General features: G+C 38.9%; 2 protein-coding genes, 1 long non-coding RNA gene and 1 other non-coding gene across 5 annotated transcripts in view; 1 reads left to right on the plus strand and 3 right to left on the minus strand.

Annotated features, from left to right (window-relative positions):
* LOC103835927 (vascular-related unknown protein 3) overlaps nt 1-19,952 on the minus strand; it is a 208,304-nt gene that overhangs the window by 11,351 nt on the left and 177,001 nt on the right. The window lies entirely within an intron of this gene.
* On the minus strand, nt 323-2,577 carry LOC103835937 (probable serine/threonine-protein kinase PBL23). Of its 2 annotated transcripts, none has more exons than XR_626757.3 (6): nt 2,206-2,577; nt 1,960-2,141; nt 1,696-1,885; nt 1,230-1,624; nt 800-1,149; nt 323-709 (listed from the first exon to the last, which is right to left on the minus strand). XR_626757.3 is itself a non-coding variant. In XM_009112141.3 (6 exons), the coding sequence occupies exons 1-5, from the start codon at nt 2,339-2,341 to the stop codon at nt 892-894; spliced, it is 1,161 nt and encodes a 386-aa protein (XP_009110389.1). In that variant the 5' UTR covers nt 2,342-2,577; the 3' UTR covers nt 323-709; nt 872-891. The 2 variants fall into 2 exon arrangements, 1 of the variants encoding a protein (XP_009110389.1); XM_009112141.3 differs by having other exon boundaries at nt 872-1,149.
* Nucleotides 5,153-18,591, plus strand: LOC117127994. The gene is made up of 2 exons (XR_004451061.1): nt 5,153-5,265; nt 15,901-18,591. It is a non-coding gene; the product is annotated as an uncharacterized LOC117127994 (long non-coding RNA).
* Nucleotides 7,096-7,202, minus strand: LOC117129108. Its single transcript, XR_004452686.1, has one exon. It is a non-coding gene; the product is annotated as a small nucleolar RNA R71 (small nucleolar RNA).

Genomic DNA, 19,952 nt, shown 5'->3' on the forward strand with positions numbered 1-19,952 from the left:
CATGTCCCTTTATTATTAAGGGTGCCCCTTTTCTTTAATTTCACATGCGTCCCTAATTTTGTTGAACCCTTTGCAGGTATCGCTTTTCCCTAATTTAATTTCTATTAATGTCACCTTGCAGGCCTTACATTATGGATCTTGGCAGCACCAACAAGACTTACATCAATGTTTCTGCTATTCCATAGCTACTGTGCTGGAGCAATCTCAACATTTTTATACTAACATGTAGAAAACACTTTCTTATTGATCGAATGTTTATAGAGATTTTAGTTTCTATTGTTGGATTTCTTAGGTGACCCTTTGCTAAGAGAAAGAGGTTGGCTTTTTGGTAATGAGATCAATCTTTATTTTAAAGCTGCAGCATCTTTAGACATTAGACCAAACTTAAAAGTAACACATAGAGACAGAACTGAGATTTATCAAGTAGGTACCAAAAACAGACATGACTTCTCTGTAAGAATAACCTATTGAAGATTTTGTCAAGCCTTTTGAGTGAGTCATCCAAGAATCATATCATGGATCTACTCGCTGCAGTTCTTCCATCAGCGTCTAGAACTGTGAAGTCAACGCCGCGCTCTAAGAAGCTCCTCGAGCTTAGGCTTGTCTTCTTACGCTACTAACTTCAAAAGTATATCTACAGGATGAATGTTTTGGTCTCCATCTTATCGTAGGTCCCCTCAACCGCAAGCATCCCCATGTAGTTGGAATACTGCAAAGTACCAAGTAGCAACAAAGTTATTTACTCTGTTTCGAAGTGTTAAGAAGCAGCAAACTCTTCAAGAAATGTCACAAGCCTAACATTTTGTGTATGATAATGCTTGTTGTAACTCTAAAACCTAACTCCATGATGATGAGTTACAGATTTGTGCACCGTATCAAGACAAAAAATGCTTAAAGGTTAGATCTTTCATCTTCTCCTCCTTCTTTGTTGTTGTTATCTGTTTCATTATTTTCTTCGACTTTGGTCACTCCTAAGTACTCAAGCGCGGTGACTACATCGCTCATCGTTGGTCTTGTTTCTGCTTCTTCTTGTAGACACATCGCTGCAACTGCAAGCGCTTGATACAATCCCTTTGTCGGATACTTCCCTTCAAGCAACGGATCCGCCATTAACGTGAACTTTCTCTTATCTTTAAACAACGGACTCGCCTGCGCATTTTAGCAAACCATATGAGAAAAAAAAAACAAGATATCTTAAAGATGATGAACAACTTTGCATTACTTATTACCCAAGTCACTAGATTCTGTTCTTGAGTTGGTTTCTTGGTGTCGATGACTCTTCGCCCTGTGATCATCTCCAAGAACACGACTCCGAAGCTGTAAACATCGGATTTCACAGTGAGCTGTCCCGTGAGAGCATACTCAGGCGCACAGTAGCCGTACGTTCCCATCACTCTCGTCGACACATGAGTCTCTCCACCGGTCGGACCAACTTTAGCTAAGCCAAAATCCGAAAGTTTTGGGTTGAATTCTTCGTCAAGTAATATGTTGGAGGCCTTGAAGTCTCTGTAGATCACAGGAGGATCAGCCGTCTCGTGTAGATACTCGAGCCCTCTCGCTGCACCTGCTGCAACTTTCATCCTTGTGTCCCAATCCAACGGTTTCTTCTTGTTCCGCACCAATTCTGAAATAGTAAAGAGGTGATTTTCTTACAAAAACTATATAATCTATGATGTTTTGTAATGTTATGTATACCGAGAAGATGATCTTCTAATGAGCCATTTTGCATATATTCATAGACAAGAATCCGTTGATCACCGTCTGCGCAATATCCAACCAAATTGACAAGGTTTTGATGATGTAAGAGACTCAGCATCATGACTTCAACAAGGAACTCTCTGTTCCCTTGGTAGCCGTTCCTGTCTAGCTGCTTAACCGCAACAACCTAAATAATGCAAGAATCATAATCAAACCGCTTTAACAAGAATGTGAAGGAGATGTTGCAAAAGTTATATATACCTTTTCAGGGGTTTCTATGTGCCCTTTGTAAACCCTTCCGAAACCGCCTTCACCGAGCTGATTCTCAGGGTTAAAGTTCTTGGTGGCGACGCGGAGCTCTCTGAATGTAAAAATATGAGCACTGATGTTCCCTTTCCCAAGTTTTGCTATCTCTTCGGATATGTATCTTCGCCTACTGCTATCTACAAGTATATATGTCAGCTTCTTCTAGATAGAAAAGTTTAAAAAATATGTAACAAATGAGACCTGTTTTAAAAGAAATGTTGTCAAATCTAGAAAGATTGTTATTTGCATGAATGCAGTCTTTGATGCTTGGTATCGATGATGAACGTCTGGTAAATCGTCTCTCAGACATACAACAAAAAAAGCAATTCAGTTTCATTTTATAATGTATATGTTTTTTGTATCTTTCTGATTGTTACTACAAGAAGATTATTGGTTACTCCAGTTTCATGGATGATTTTTGAACTTGGAATCCAAGATGGCAAAAGGGTTTCCTGAAAAAAAAAAAAAGATCAAAATGCTTGGCCTTTGAAGAAACCAAAATTGAATCTGGTCTCTTTTGGCCCCAAAAGAAGAAGAAACAACAAAAATTAGAATTAATTTTTCCTACTAAGAACTTTTATATGTTGGATTGTTTATTTTATGTTTACTTGTTATTTTTATTGAGAAAGGCAAAATAAATTGATGGTGAAGAATCCATTGAAGATAATTAAGATCAAATAATCTAATTTTGATTATATATATATGTTTATCCATTTCCTTTTTCCTATTAATACCCTTTCTTCTAAATTTGATATTTCAGATGTCTTGTAGGAATTTAAAAAAAAAAGAATTAATCTTCATGGATATAGTACCCGATTTAAAGTCAGTTACAAACATTTACACCAAAATGGGATATAAAGGTTCACAAAAACACCATGGTTCTAACCACTAAGGAAACATATATTGCTTTTGCCATCACCTTTTTTGGAATAGAGGCAGGAAGCTATCTGAGTCAAATTCATAACCACCATTGCCTAAATATTATCTCAGACTGGCTCAAGAAATTTTAGAGTAGCAAAGAGAGAAGAAAATCCTTTTTTACTACAACACAAAATACAAGTTTACTAAATTTGATTACTCCTAAGTTTAATCAAGATAGCTAATATCTAATGAAGTGTTTTATCATGTGGTTACTCCTGCTAAAGCTAGGTATATACCCTTTATGCATGTTTTAATGAGGTGATGAATATCATTTCCCAGAGCTTTAAAGCTCCCATAATCCAGAGTTTATGTTGTATTTGTGAAAATCATTGCGAAATAAACACTTGATATATGATTATTTTGTAAAATTTACCATATAAACTTTAAATATATTATAAGTATTATTGTATTAAATGTAATATTTAAAGTGAAAGTATGAACATGGTATAAAATTATCAAGAATTTTTTTTATCTATTTTAGGTTAACTTTCATAAGATGATATTGAAAAATCTAATAGTTAATAATGATAAATACTCATATTAAAGATGCTACTTGATTAACATAGGAATGTTAATTGTATATCAGAAACATTTCATTATAATATTGTGTGTACTAGTGTGTTCTTCAAACTGATCTGAGTTTTAAAACTTCTTTATCAGAAACAAAAATAATTAATTAAAGAGAGAGTGTTTTGTATAGAGGATTGCAATAGACATTACAAAAAGGTAAAATAGATAACTATGATACAAGTTGCTCTAGCTAATTCAATAATATTTCAAATTACATATGATATCTTCTATTTTGGCAATCAAAACCTCAATAATTTTATACTATATTGGATATTCTAGGAAGATATGAAAATTTCTTGTTAAGAAATTAATTTTAATAAACCTTTAGTTATGTTTGCTAAAAAGATATCTAAATCAACATAGAAAGTACACTTAAGAAATACAAGAGCCATAAGTTAAGTTTGGAAGGGATAAATAGGTTAAGTTTGGCAAGGATATAGTTATGTTATGTGGTGTACAATGATTGTGCAATTGAGAATGAAACATGTGCTGTATTTTTATTAGCTATTGTGATTCTTGATATTTTCATCCCAAAACAAACACATATATGCATATTTTGTTAAATTTCTCATATGAACTTCACATAAATCTCTTATAAGTTTTATTGTATTAAATGTAATAATTAAATGGAACATATTACAATGATCTAATTATTAAGAACCTAGGAACATCATATGTTCTGCATTAACAGTTAAGAAAAGTATGGATGAGTAACAACTAATCATGGTCAATAATAAGTACACAGCAAATAGTTCAGCTTACCAAGAAAATGGGCTAGCCCCTGTGCTTCCGGAGGATCAAGGAAGTTGCGAGCCCTTACGGCCGTAGATACAACTGCTGGCGAACCATTTCATTCTAAGTCTGGATCAGAGACGAGCAGAGCACAAAGTCTGTTCTTTAATTCTATCGATCTGAACAGTTTTTTACTGTTGGGAAGAGGAATTACGTCCTGAACATTCATGTTTGAGTTATGTCTCCTAACAGGGAGAAGAAAATAGAGGTAACAAAAACAAATCAGAAATAATAAAAATAATTAATTATTTTCCTTATTAAAAAAAAAGATGATAGGGAACAGAGAAGACAAGTGGAGCAAATTTCGCAATTTTGTTTGTTCGTTACTTTGATGGTCCACAGAGTTAAAAGTAGACGAATAGAATATACTAAATGTGATTTTTCTTCGTCAATAGCTTCGACATCTTTGATAATTACCGAAACCCCCAAAACCCTAGTCAATCTATCGAACAAAGGAAATCAAAATCCATCACGCAAATGCTAGAAACCAACGCATTTAACCCTACTTAATTACAGCTCTCTCTATAAAACAAATGTTAGGTTAGGATATAGAAATATAACCTCAAAAATCGTAAGAGATAGTCCGATCGTAGTCGTCACTTCTCGACAGAGACGCCCTGAAGAGAAGAAACCCCTTACCCTCAGTTCTTTTTTTGGTCCGACGCGTTTCTTTTTTTATGAGATCAGCTTGTTTCTAATTTAATTTAGCTTTAGAAATACTTTAAATATAATTAGAAATATCTACAGTCTTACAATTTTTCTTTTTAGTTATAAATGGAAACTTAATACTAGGGATGGTCATAAGTATTTGCTAGACGCTACATACCTACTACTTACAATTATTTGGTTTGATCAAATCAAATATAAAATATTATTTTTAAATTACTAAAACGCTACTAATGGAATGGCTTCCACCTTCTTTGGGTCGGTACTAGGGGTGGGACGGTGATATATGGTGTTTTTCACATCATTGTATAGGTGTTTTTGTATTGATTCGAGTCCTTAATCCGAGTCAGTCTAGTCCTTTTTGATCTTTTACAGGTCTGGAGTTGGTAGAAGAATGAAGAGAGCGTGCTTGAAGAGAAGCTGTCCTTTTGGAGCATTTTGCGGAGAACACTCAAGACGAACAGTCCCGAGACTGTTCTCAAGCAGAACAAGCAGACGGAGTGATCCCGAGGTTGTTCCCGACAAATAAGGAAGCTTCTATTTTTGGGAATTAAGGCCTTGTTGCCCTAATTTCTTTTCTACCTATTGGCGCCTCCATATAAAGACGCCACCTATCCTATTTTATTTCTTACGCTAGTTTTTACAAGAGAACTATTAGCTTTTGCGATCTGCAACTTGTAAGGGAGAAGAATCAATTCTCTCATAGAGAAGACCTTCTGAACCCTTGTTTACTACTCTTATTATTATGCAATTTCATTCAGTATCTATGTGTTTGATTGATTACATCATGATTGAGTAGTGATCTAGCTCGCCTAGGGTTTTTAGGGTGTTGAAATATGAGCTAAACATAGATAAGCTATTCTTGATTATTCTTCATCCATACTATTCTTAAGGCTTCCATTAATCTGATCACTTGATGTTAGATCCTAAGTTTATCGCCTAGCTAACCGCTTAGGAGATAGCTTGACATGTATTGAATGAGCTTAGTATCCCTAATCAGCGAAAGTAGATATTAGGGTAGTAAGTGAACTGATCGGACCTGACCTCTAAGGCTTGCAGTCGTTTCTCATCTCAACGACAGTTAGATGATGGGATCGACCAGCAAAGAGATCACCACCACGACAGTGGGGTGTTCCAGCTGAGTGATCCGAGTTCTAGAAAAGCACTGCACCGCGCTTGAATAATTGTTTGGCTCTCGCTCAACACCCAATGAAATACCCTAGGCTAGCCGCTTGTTAAATTGAATCAATCTCTAGTTTACTTGTTTTCCGCGTCACCAATTGAATTAAAAACCATTTTCTTCTTAGCTTGATATTGAAATTTATAAGAGTAAAGTGTAGACTGGTCCTCTGGATTGAATCTTAAGTACTATAATCACAACTGTTAACTTGGCAGTAGCAAGGATTCATATTTAGTGTATCAAGTTTTGGCGCCGTTGCGAGGGGACCAGATTTTTTTTACCTCTACTTTTCGGTTTCATTTTAAGTCTAAGATATCTAACTCGCCTCTGTTTCTTGTTACAGCTAATGATCCAGGTGCATGACCAGTAGACATACTCGGAGCAACGCACAAGGACCATTGCATCAGCTCACCAACGAAGAACTAGCGAGATTAGAACGTCAGAACCGTCAACTGCCTAGACCTACAAGCACCAACATGGGTGATCATCAGGATGATCTTACTGCTGCATTTGCACTCATGCAACAACAGATGCAGCAGATGCAGAAAACTATCCAAGCGAACGCTGCAAACCAACGGAATGCACCGGAGGAAGTTGATCAGATTGGCCAAAGGAATCTATTGCGTAATCTACCTGCTACACGATCCGCCATCAACCCTCCACCTTGCACTAGACAAGACTTTGAGATCAAGCCCGCCTTGATAGGTCTGGTGCAGAGGAAGATCTTCAACGGACTTCCTGCAGAAATACCGATGGACCACATTGAAAACTTTGAGAAGATGTGTGGGTTCACTAAGGCGAATGGAGTACCACCAGATTACATCAAGTGTACCTTGTTCCCTTTTTCTCTCGATGGGAAGGCTGCTCGCTGGCTAGATTCCCTACCAACTGGATCGCTCACCACATGGGAACAAGTCAGATCCGCTTTCTTGAGCCACTTCTACACGAAATCAAAGACGGCAGCTCTGAGACAGAAGATCGCCACCTTTAAACAGCTGGTAGATGAGCCGTTCTGCGACGCATGGGAGCGATTCAACGTCTACCGCAGAGAGTGCCCACATCACGGTTTTGAAGAAGATTATCTACTCGGAGTTTTCTAAGATGGAGTAGGTTGGGAATACAGGAATGCTTTAAACTCAGCCAGTAATGGAGATTTCATGACCCAATCCACTCAAGGCGCTTTCGCGCTGATTGAGAACATGGCCTCAAGCTCAGCTGACAGCAACCGAGAGACAGACCGTACCCAAAAGGTGAACAGCATCGACAATAGCAAAATATATGAGCTCTCTGCCAAGGTCGATCAGCTGATTAAGAGTAATCAGAACCATGTCTTCATCATGGAAGAGTCTCCTCAGGATAAAGGAACCACGGATACTACATCAGAAGCGGACCAGGCGACTGAGGACCACCATGAGGTTAGCTATGTGAATGGGCAAGGATGGCAGTTTAAGAACTATCACCCGAACCCTAACGTGAGGAACAACCCCCACCTGTTCAACAACCCTAAACCCGATGGTAACACAGAAAATGCTCAAGGCAACCAGGTTCAGAACAGTGGCTACCAACGGGGGTATGGAAATCAAGGAAGAACCTTTGTCCTCAGCCCAGCTCAGAATACTCAGTTCCACAACCAGAAACAACCGACTAACCAGCAGCCTGCACAGCCTGCTCAAACTGCTCCACAGGACGAGATGAAAAGTCTCGCCAATATGATGAGCCAGCTGCTCCAAGGACAGCAGATTCAGGGAAAAAGCACTGAATCAGGTCACAAACGACATCAATACTCGAATGAATCACATGTTCAATGACCTGAGTGCCAAATATGATAATGTCTCGAGCCATATGAGGCAGATGGATATTCAGATTGCTCAGACTGCTGAGAGTGTGAAGAGGCAGCAAGGCACTCTTCCTGGAAAAACAGATAAAAATCCCAAGGAGTGTAATGCAGTCACGCTTAGGAGTGGGAAGCAGTTAACTGATCTGGCACCCAAGAGATTCACAACAGCTGAAAAGGGGAAGCAGAAAGAATCAGAACAGCCACCTGTAACCGCACCAGCAGACGAGGAAGAAGCAGAGCTTCCTGCTAAACATACTCCGACCACTACAGAGCAGCCTACTGTGGTTGTTCGCCCAGCGGCAGAACCTGTTCCCACCCGTGACTATGTGCCTAAGGTTCCGTACCCTGTTCCTGCTAAGGCCACACGCAAGGACAAGGAGGAGATGAAATGTAGGAAGATGCTGGAGGACTTAACAGTCAGACTACCTCTCATGAGTGCAATCCAGATGATGCCATCCATGAGTAGCTTTGTGAAAAGACTGATTTCTGGAAAGATAACCGATGACAGTGAGTTCATGGTGGTCTCTAAAGAGTGCAGCGCTGTTCTCCAGAACAAAAGGATCAAGAAGCTAGGTGATCCTGGAAAATTTGTCCTATCCATCCAAATAGGGAGAACAGTCTTCTCGTGTTCGCTAGTCGATCTGGGATCAAGCATCAACCTCATGCCATACTCTGTGGCTAAGCGCCTAGGATTCACGGATTTCAAACCTACCAGGATGTCCCTAGTGTTTGCTGATCGATCAGTGAAATCTCCAGTCGGAATTATCGAGGATATCCAAGTTCTGGTTGGGAACACCCTTGTCCCTGCCGATTTCGTTGTTCTGGAACTCGAGGAAGAATCAAAGGATCCTCTGATCCTAGGCAGACCATTCCTATGCACTGTCGGAGCTATCATAGATGTGCGACAAGGAAAAATCGATCTCCACCTAGGAGACATTGTGATGAGGTTCGAGATGAATCAGATGCTCAAGAAACCTATGCTGGATGGACAAACCTTCACTGTCCAAGAGGAGGGTGATCCGCTGGAACCGAATGACCAGATTATTGAAGAGATCCTTACTGATGATCCACTGGAACTAGCCTTGACTAGAGCTGAAGCAGAACAGAATGTCCAGAACATCGACGCTGATGGGTACGCTAAGATGTTGGACTCCGCCAGAACCATGGAAAGATTAGTGGCATATCTCAGTCTGGGGGAGAACAATGCTCCAGACTCATCGAGCTCGCCTGTTCCACCAAGTAGGAACAATGACCCGTGGAGTGAATCCAAAGCTCCAAAAGTCGAGCTCAAAACACTCCCTAAGGGGCTCAGGTACGCATTTCTTGGACCAAATTCTACATACCCAGTAATCGTAAATGCTGATCTGAACAATGCTGAAACTGCTCTTCTCTTATGCGAACTTAGGAAATATCGAAAGGCATTAGGATATTCTCTAGCTGATATACCTGGCATTTCACCTGATCTGTGCATGCATAGAATACACCTAGAAGATGAATCAATGACTTCTGTAGAACATCAGAGGAGGTTAAACCCAAATCTGAAAGATGTTGTAAAGAAGGAGATAATGAAACTTCTAGAAGCTGGTGTAATTTATGCGATCTCTGATAGTAAGTGGGTTAGCCCTGTTCATGTAGTACCTAAGAAAGGAGGGATCACTGTTATAACAAATGAAAAGAATGAATTAATCCCTACTAGAACAGTAACTGGTCATCGCATGTGCATTGATTTCCGTAAATTGAATGCTGCGACTCGCAAGGATCACTTTCCACTACCCTTCATTGATCAAATGCTTGAAAGATTGGCTAACCACCCTTACTATTGCTTTTTAGATGGTTATTCAGGTTTCTTTCAGATTCCCATCCACCCAGACGATCAAGAAAAGACGACGTTCACATGTCCTTACGGAACATACGCCTACAGGAGAATGCCTTTCGGGCTGTGCAATGCTCCAGCGACCTTTCAACGCTGCATGATGTCAATTTTCACTGATCTAATTGAAGACATAATGGAAGTTTTCATGGACGATTTCAGCGTCTATGGGAGCTCCTTTAGTGTCTGTTTGTCAAACTTGTGCAGGGTTCTGAAGCGATGCGAGGAGAAGCATCTCGTGCTAAATTGGGAAAAATGCCATTTCATGGTCAGAGATGGGATTGTTCTAGGACATAAGATTTCAGAAAAAGGCATCGAAGTGGACAAGGCAAAGATCGATATCATGATGAGTCTGCAACCCCCAACTTCAGTGAGGGGAATAAAAAGCTTTTTGGGACATGCTGGTTTTTACAGAAGATTCATCCAGGACTTCTCGAGAATCGCAAGACCACTCACTAGACTGCTCTGCAAGGAAACAAAGTTCGATTTCGACAACGAGTGCTTAGCTTCATTTCACACGATCAAGGGAGCTCTTGTCAGTGCACCGGTTGTCCAACCCCCAGACTGGGACCTCCCTTTCGAGATCATGACGGACGCGAGTGACTTTGCAGTGGGAGCAGTGCTTGGACAGCGGAAGGATAAGAAGCTCCATGTGATCTACTACGCGAGCAAGACACTGGATGAAGCTCAATGTAGGTATGCCACCACAGAGAAGGAGCTCCTGGCCATCGTCTATGCTTTTGAAAAGTTCCGATCATATCTAGTTGGGTCTAAGGTAATAGTCCACACAGATCATGCAGCTCTCAAGTACCTGCTCACGAAAAAAGATGCCAAACCGCGACTCCTGAGGTGGATTCTCCTCCTTCAGGAATTTGACCTGGAAATAAGAGACAAGAAGGGGGTAGAAAATGGAGTAGCGGACCACCTTTCCAGAATGAAAATAAACGATGACACAGTAATTGACGAAGAACAACCAGTGGAACACGTCAATGCGATTGGTCTTTGCTACGCGGAACAACCAATGCGCATAGAAACAGCTTGTTCTTCGCAACTAGAGCAGTTTGTGGCAGCAATCCAGAAGCAATATCCTGATCTACCGTGGTTTGCTGAGATTGCAAATTTCTTAGCTGCTGAAAAGGAGCCTCAGAAGTTCACGGGGAACGAGAAGAGGAAATTCTTAAGAGAGGCAAGGCACTACTTCTGGGATGAGCCTTATCTATACCGACAATGCAAGGATGGGATATTCAGACGATGTGTTTCGGAAGCTGAAATTCCAGGGATCCTACACCACTGCCACGGATCTTCCTACGCTGGACACTTCGCCACATTCAAAACAGTCTCCAAAATTCTCCAAGCGGGATTCTGGTGGCCAACAATGTTCAGAGATGCTCACGCTTTCATATCCAAATGCAATGCATGCCAGCGAATGGGCAGTATCAGCAAAAGGAATGAGATGCCTCAGAACTACATATTGGAAGTTGAGGTGTTCGACTGCTGGGGGATAGACTTTATGGGACCTTTCCCACCTTCTCACAAGAACGAGTACATCCTGGTTGCAGTCGACTATGTCTCCAAGTGGGTAGAAGCAATTGCTAGTCCGACCAACGACGCACGAGTTGTAACCAAGATGTTCACCTCCATCATCTTTCGAAGATTTGGAGTACCTAGAGTGGTTATCAGCGATGGTGGAACTCACTTCATCAACAGAGTGTTCCAAGGATTACTGAGCAAGAACGGCGTGAAACACAAGGTTGCAACCGCCTATCATCCCCAAACGAGTGGCCAAGTGGAAATTTCCAACAGAGAGATCAAGAACATTCTGCAGAAAACAGTCAATACCACGCGTAAGGATTGGTCCATCAAGCTTGACGACGCTCTCTGGGCCTACAGAACAGCCTATAAAACCCCGTTAGGGACAACTCCCTATCATCTGGTCTACGGCAAGGCATGTCACCTACCTGTGGAGCTAGAGTATAAGGCAGCTTGGGCTGTCAAGCTGCTTAACTTCGATATCAAACCTGCTAAGGAGAGGCGAACAATTCAGATCCATGAGTTGGAGGAGATTAGGCATCTGGCCTATGAGAGCTCCAAAATCTACAAAGAAAAAACCAAGGCATTCCATGACAAACGGATCATCAGCAGAAGCTTTTCTCCGAATGATCAGGTCTTACTCTTCAACTCAAGGATTAAGCTATTCCCTGGAAAGCTAAAATCCAGATGGTCAGGACCTTTCACCATCAAGGAGGTTCGCCCCTATGGAGCTGTCGTGTTGCTGGATACAAGAGGAGGAGAATTTGTTGTTAATGGGCAGCGCCTCAAGCCTTACCTTGCTGATACAACAATCGCTGAAGGTGTAGAAATACCCTTAAGTGATCCCCTTCAAGCCTAATCGGCTCACAAAAGTCAAGCTAGTGACTGAAAAGAAGCGCTTGGTGGGAGGCAACCCACTGGTGAGTGTAAATATTTCTTTTATTTCTAAAAAAAAAAAAAAAAACAAAAACTAACTTGCAGGAAGAAAATCAAGAAAATCGAGCACTTCTCAGCAGAACACTCCGGCGCTTGTTCCACTGATTGTTCCCAGGTAAGTGCTCGAACAAAAAAAAAAAAAAAAAAGAGGAGGAAATGGGAAATGGCCTATTTAAGGCCCACTAACTTTACCCCCCCCCTTATATCTAGAGCCGCAAACCAACCTCAAAGAACCCTAAATCGAAAACTCTCATTTCCTATTCTTCTTCATCGATTTTGCTCTAATCTCTTGGATCCTCTAGAGATCGGTTTGGTTTTGCAGGAACACCAATCCAATCAAGGTAACCGCTCAGATCCCCTTCCCCTTCGCGCATCCAAAACGCGGTTTGGAAGTGTATCCTCGAATCCTCCTTACCTTTTGCTTAGCGATTGGATCTTAGATTGTAGCTATAGATTTCACACTTGCTACTAAGGTCTAAATTGTGCTTGTTAAGAACATATTTGTTGATTGCGGTTCTTGAGTAATTGCGATTGTGTCGGGAATTGATGGAAGTTGTAGGTTGTTTAGGAATTGATGGACTTGGGCCAAATTGAGAGATTGGAATGTCCCATCGTTTCTGAACAACCGTTGAGCATGGCTAATTTGGAAAATTGACTTTGTTTTGCAGATGCCTCCAAGAACAAGGAACCCTAAAGCACTCAAGGCCTCTCGCGGAGCAGCCACGCCTTCTCACTCCGCGAACGTCCCAACCTCCTACCCATGGCCGAACAAGGCTGAGGGTCAACCGATCAACATCAATGACCCACTACTCCTTGACTACAATTGTGAGGGGTGGGACAAGGAGTCCGCAGCAAGTACAACAGGCTTCTCGCAGCAGAGATCCTGCCCACACGATTTGCTCACGCGGAGACCTTAGCTGCTCTTGGTCTCGAGTCTGATGTGTTCGAGACGCTCGACGTCATGGGCCTCGCTCCTCTCTGCTACCAAGCCCAAGTTCTCTATCCAGATTTGGTTCGGCAAGTGCTCGCAACAGCTCAGATTACTTACCAGAACCCAACTGCGCCAACGTACGAGAACTGCTACTTCTCCATCATGGCTGACGGCAAGTTCTGCTCCATCTCTCTCCACGATCTAAACGAACTACTCGAGATCGAAGACACGCCAAGAGAGGTCTCAGTTGACAAAAAGTTCGCGCCAGCAAACGCATTTTGGGATCTCATTGCGACAGGGAAGTTCACTTCTCGCAAGGCTTATCAATCACAAATCCGTAACCCCACTCTGCAAATCATTGCCAAGATCGTCTCGAACATCCTATTCGCAAAGGAACACACCTCCAAGGTCACAAACGGAGAGCTACAGGTTCTATACACCGGCCTCGAGGATGAGATCCGTAGAGACAGAGTCATACCGATACAGACTGTGAAAACAAACCCTGGATTCCTTCTCATCACGATGCTCTCTGAGCGCAAGGATTCCATGGTCCGAACGGAAGACAAGAAAGACCGCTGCAGCAGTGTTCTCACACCCTTGTTCAAACGCTTCAACATCGACCTGGATTCCTACACGGTTGTTCCTGAGCTTGAGTACATTGACACCGCCTACTTGATCACATGCCACATCCTGCGCGACGAAAGCACATACAAGTTCGCAGACAAGGACGGGATCACTCTCTACTGCAAGCTCCCTCTTCCAGGGTTAACAGACTTCACAACCTTGGAAAACATAGTGTTCTTGCCCAACGCAGAACACTTGTGCGACGACCCCCGTGCGCCAATTCCAGATGGGAATGCGGCCAAGGATGATGTGGAGGACATGGCTCCACCTGCTGATGGTGCTTACGACCTAGAGGACCTCACGGATGTTACAGATGACCACGCCTACAGACGTTGGATGGTGGACTCCCAGAAGAAAAACAACAGCCTCATGAAGAGGATCCTCAGAGCACTCACTGGAGGCTGCATCAGAAGTCAGGTTGAGCAGATGACGCAAGGAACAAGGCGCCCAGGCAAAGAACCAGCGGGCACTTCAACTAGAGAAGAGAGACTTCCGAGGAACCGGAGAACAGCCGGCCACTCCAGCAGCGGCGATTCAGACTGAGTCCGAACGGACTATTCCTATTCCCTTGTTTTATCCATCTGAACTATTTATTTCCCTGCTATTTGTTTTCGGTTTGGTGTGTTTTAGCCTCCTCCGATTTATTTTCACAACCAGGGATGGTGTGAAGTAAGTCTGGGGGAGAAACTCTGTACGATTTCCATGTTTTTATTGAGTCAGTCCCTAGGATCGAGTCAGTCCAGTCAAACTTATTGTGGTAATCAGGACCTTATTTTGTGATGATTTCTTAACCACCTCGTGCTTTAACCTTCTTATTCAGTGACCTTAGCAGTGATGAAAGACCCACACATGGACCTGGAACACCCTGACTTATCTCATTTGACACTCCAGAAGTTCTCCACCGATCAGGTTACACTGGGTAGACTCAACTCCACTATATCTGAACCTAATCTGGACTTTAATTCTTCTTGTTATGGGTACTAGATCAGGGAAACGAGACCTATACTCAGGACTTCTTATCCTTTATATCCATCTTGCTGTTCCTGAGTAGCTAGCTCATCTTTAGCTAGTTCCCACCTTGTACCTTAGCCTTCATTCCAACTTCAGGCATTTGTTTTTCAGTGTTATATGTGCAGATATGTGCAAAAAGGTTGGAGAGGAAAGGATCAACGCAGCCTCTTACTCGTTACTGCTGCAGAAATTCAATCAGAAAGGAGAACAAACAGATCAAGGGACCAACTGCTCCATGACCAATGAATCGTGCAAGTATAGCAGAATGATGCGAATCAGATCCACCAGTGGCCTTCTCAAAATCACATGCTACCTCCTTCTTCGTCACCTCATCTCTATTTTCATGCTATGCAGTATTAAAAAAAAAAATAAAAAAAAAAATATTTTACCTTTCATTTTTAGCATTTGACGATGGAGAAGAAGATGAGTTCAAGGGAACATGAGCCACTGGGAAAGCCAAGAAAGAGTTTAGGCTAATTTTCGGAGAACATAGAAGGGGGCGAGCAGAGCAGTCTGATGACTGTTCCAGAACAGAGAGCAACCGTTCGAGAGAGGGCAAAAACGAGTAGAGGCTGTGGACATCAATGGATCCGTTCTCTCTTGCCATTTTGTGCGATAGCCTGCATCCTCTAAGAAATCGGTAACCCCTAAACACTCTTAACTCCACCATTAAAAAGCCTGTTCCATACCTAGACCGTCCACCCTGAGTAGCGCCCATGACAAGAAGCTCACGAAAATTCTAATTGAACAAATGGAGCTTGGTCTCGAAAGTGTCGCTTTTTCAGGTCAAGATGTAGAGTAAGGAGCCGATCTGTGAACAGCGATCAGGGGTTTCCAGTAAGTGTGTGTGGTTCTAATCTACTTCTTGTATGGTTCAGAGATTTGTGGTAAGAGTATGGTTGCTGAGAATAAGCGAGTTCCCGCACTTTCAAACTTTTCTCCTGTTCTTGATACTTGCCTTGTTCGAGGACAAACAAGGATCTAAGTCTGGGGGAATTGATATATGGTGTTTTCACATCATTGTATAGGTGTTTTTGTATTGATTCGAGTCCTTAATCCGAGTCAGTCTAGTCCTTTTTGATCTTTTACAGGTCTGGAGTTGGTAGAAGAATGAAGAGAGCGTGCTTGAAGAGAAGCTGTCCTTTTGGAGCATTTTGCGGAGAACACTCAAGACGAACAGTCCCGAGACTGTTCTCAAGCAGAACAAGCAGACGGAGTGATCTCGAGGTTGTTCCCGACAAATAAGGAAGCTTCTATTTTTGGGAATTAGACGGATCGGATATCCGGGGTATTTTAGGATATCCGGATCCGGATTCGTCGGATCCGTAAAATTGTCATTCGGATCCGGATTCGGGCTTCCCGGATATCTGGGGTTCGGATATCCGGACAAAAACTCGAATATCCGCGGATATCCAGATCCGTTTAAAAATAATTAAAATAAATTAAAAAAATAAAATAAATAAAATAAATTAAATTAAAAATTAACAAAATTAAGCATTTATTTATCTAATAAAAATTATTTTTTCGTAAAAAAAGTTAAAATTTTAATAAAAACTAATTTTTTTGTTATTTTTAATAGAAATATATATAATATACCTATATAAATAAAATTATATTTTAAATATTTTTAAAATATTAGTGGGCCCGGATCCGGATATCCGGACTAAAAATTTCACTATCCGGATTCGCCGGATCGGTAAAATCAATATCCAGATCCGGATCGGACCCCCCGGATATCCGTTTTGTCGGAGCGGATCGGAGCGGATCTGGGATCAGATAGCGGATATTAAGTCTCAGCCCTAGTCGGTACTAACGCCTCAGCTGATATTAAGTGTACAAGATACTCATTGCGTTATATAATAGTACTTATTGGATTAGCGTTTGATTATTAAACGACTTTGAAAGATTAACTAATTTAAAAGTTGTTTTGTAACTCATTTATCATTTAAATATCATACAAAACTATAAGTAATAGTATCAAACTAATGAATTTAATAAAAATTGCATTTTATGACAATTTCATAATATTTAAATAAACTAATTTGAAAAAATAGTATTAATTATTTATATTATTAAAACATAGTTAAAATTACCATTAAATTAGGTCTGAGATGTTGAACCGAACAAAAACCGCCAAACCAAAAATTTGGTGAGATTCGGTTCAGTTTGTCAAATTTATTTTAAAATTTGGTTTCGGGTCAGTTCAGTTCGGCAATTGGTTAGTTTCGAAAAAATATATTTGAAATTACCCGAGTTTAACTAATTTTTAACCGAAATATAATTGAAATTAAAACAATTCGGTTAGTTTCGGTAAAAATAATTAAAAAACAAATTAAATTACTACTAGATCTTGATGTGCGGGTTTTATTTTTTCTATACTAAAATATTATATAACAATATTACATAACAATACTATTTTACATAAATTTTTTTGTATTTTTCAGAAAAGAATTGTTTTGTAAACATTATTATGTAACAATACTATTTTACATAATTTTATGTTTTATTTCTAAAATTTGGAATTTATATGGAAATTAAATTAAACTGAACCTATATAATAGAGATGATGTGCGTGTTTTATTCTTTCTATACTAAAATATTCTATAACAATACTATTTTACCTATTTTTTGTATTTTGCAACAAAAAAAATGTTTTGTAAACATTATTATGTAACAATACTATTTTACATAATTTAATGTCTCATTTTTAAAATTTGGAATTTATATGGAAACTAAGTTAAACTGAACCTATATAATAGAGATGATTTTTTTTGAGATACTATTAAAAAGAACAAAACTTATTAAAAACTATAATATTTTGTACTTGCAAAGTAATTTTGTAATAAAGATCCCATTTGAAAAAAAAAACTCAATTAAAGATATTCTAACATATGAGTTTAGGGTTTAACAATTATTGTTTACGATTTATTATTTAGGTGGTGAAGTTGAGTTTATAATCTTCTGTAACTAATTCTTATATATCTATAAATGTTTTGTGAGGGTTAATTTTGTCTTTCAATAATAAATTTAAGATATTTATGAAAAATGATAATAGTTTAAAGGTAAATTTGAAAAATAGTATCAAATCTGAAGTAAAATTAAAATTTGTTGGAATTATGTTATATACACATTAAACCAATTTGATCAATATGTATTCTCTTCATATAGAATAGTGTTGGAATATTAATCTTTTTTGATATATATAAGTCATTCATGCTATGATATTAGTATGCATATAGATGATAAAAGTGTGTTCGTGTTTAATGTATTCGTCCATGTATATATTCATTTTGTATGTATATTGATTGAAGAATGCAAACCCATTAGGACCAAGTAGTCTATTAGGTGAAGTGGTTGTCCTTGCTCGGGTTTGAATCCCTATCATAACAGTTTAGAGATTGTTTTTTCCAAACACAAAACGACGTTGTTTTTATCTATTTTAGGTTAACTTTCATAAGATGATATTGAAAAATCTAATAGTTAATAATGATAAATACTCATATTAAAGATGTTACTTGATTAACATAGGAATGTAAATTGTATATCAGAAACATTTCATTATAATATTGTGTGTACTAGTGTTTTCTTCAAACTGATAGATTGACATTGACTCTTAAGAAAAAAATACTTATCTATTTTACAAAAAAAAAACTGTAGAAATTTCAAAATATCTGAGTTTTAAAACTTCTTTATCAGAAACAAAAATAATTAATTAAAGAGAGAGTGTTTTGTATAGAGGATTGCAATAGACATTAGAAAAATGTAAAATAGATAACTATGACACAAGTTGCTCTAGCTAATTCAATAATATTTCAAATTACATATGATATCTTCTATTTTGGCAATCAAAACCTCAATAATTTTATACTATATTGGATATTCTAGGAAGATATGAAATTTTTTTGTTAAGAAATTAATTTTAATAAACCTTTAGTTATGTTTGCTAAAAAGATATCTAAATCAACATAGAGAGTACACTTAAGAAGTCCAAGAGCCATAAGTTAAGTTTGGAAGGGATAAATAGGTTAAGTTTGGCAAGGATATAGTTATGTTATGTGGTGTACAATGATTGTGCAATAGAGAATGAAACATGTGCTGTATTTTTATTAGCTATTGTGAGTCTTGATATTTTCACCCCAAAACAAACACATATATGCATAATTTGTTAAATTTATCATATGAACTTCACATAAATATCTTATAAGTTTTATTGTATTAAATGTAATAATTAAATGGAACATATTACAATGATCTAAATAAACAAACGTTAGGTTAGGATATAGAAATAGAACCTCAAAAATCGTAAGAGATAGTCCGATCGTAGTCGTCACTTCTCGACAGAGACCCCCTGAAGAGAATAAACCTCTTACCCTCAATTCTTTTTTTGGTCCGACGCGTTTCCTTTTTATGAGATCAGCTTGTTTCTAATTTAATTTAGTTTTAGAAATACTTTAAATATAATTAGAAATATATACAGTCTTACAATTTTTCTTTTTAGTTATAAATGGAAACTTAACACTAGGGATGGTCATAATTATTTGCTACACGCTACATACCTACTACTTACAATTATTTGGTTTGATCAAATCAAATATAAAATATTATTTTTAAATTACTATAACGCTACTAATGGAATGGCTTCCACCTTCTTTGGTCGGTACTAGGGGTGGGACGGATCGGATATTCGGAGTATTTTAGGATATCCGGATCCGGATTCGTCGGATCCGTAAAATTGCTATGCGGATCCGGATTCAGGCTTCCCGGATATCCGGGGTTCGGATATCCGGACAAAAACTCGAATATCCGCGGATATCCGGATCCGTTTAAAAAAAAACTAAAATAACTTTTAAAAAAATAAAAAAAAAATTAAAAGAAAATAAATTAAATTGAATTAAAAATTAACAAAATGAAGCATTTATTTATCTAATAAAAATTATTTTTTCGTAAAAAAAGGTAAAAGTTTAATAAAAACTAAATTTTTAGTTATTTTTAATAGATAATATATAATATACCTATATAAATATAATTATATTTTTAATATTTTTAAAATATTAGTGGGCCTGGATCCGGATTCGGACTA

The sequence above is a fragment of the Brassica rapa genome, chromosome A01 (assembly GCF_000309985.2).
Source record: "Brassica rapa cultivar Chiifu-401-42 chromosome A01, CAAS_Brap_v3.01, whole genome shotgun sequence".
In the NCBI taxonomy this organism is placed as follows: domain Eukaryota; kingdom Viridiplantae; phylum Streptophyta; class Magnoliopsida; order Brassicales; family Brassicaceae; genus Brassica; species Brassica rapa.

What these genes read in the sequence shown, in the direction of transcription:
- LOC103835937 (XM_009112141.3), bottom strand. Translation starts at nt 2,341, where the DNA reads ATGAAACTGAATTGCTTTTTTTGTTGTATGTCTGAGAGACGATTTACC. An exon ending in ACATAGAAACCCCTGAAAAG is followed by an intron (nt 1,886 to 1,959) that starts GTATATATAACT and finishes TGCATTATTTAG; the next exon opens with GTTGTTGCGGTTAAGCAGCT. An exon ending in ATTAGAAGATCATCTTCTCG is followed by an intron (nt 1,625 to 1,695) that starts GTATACATAACA and finishes TTACTATTTCAG; the next exon opens with AATTGGTGCGGAACAAGAAG.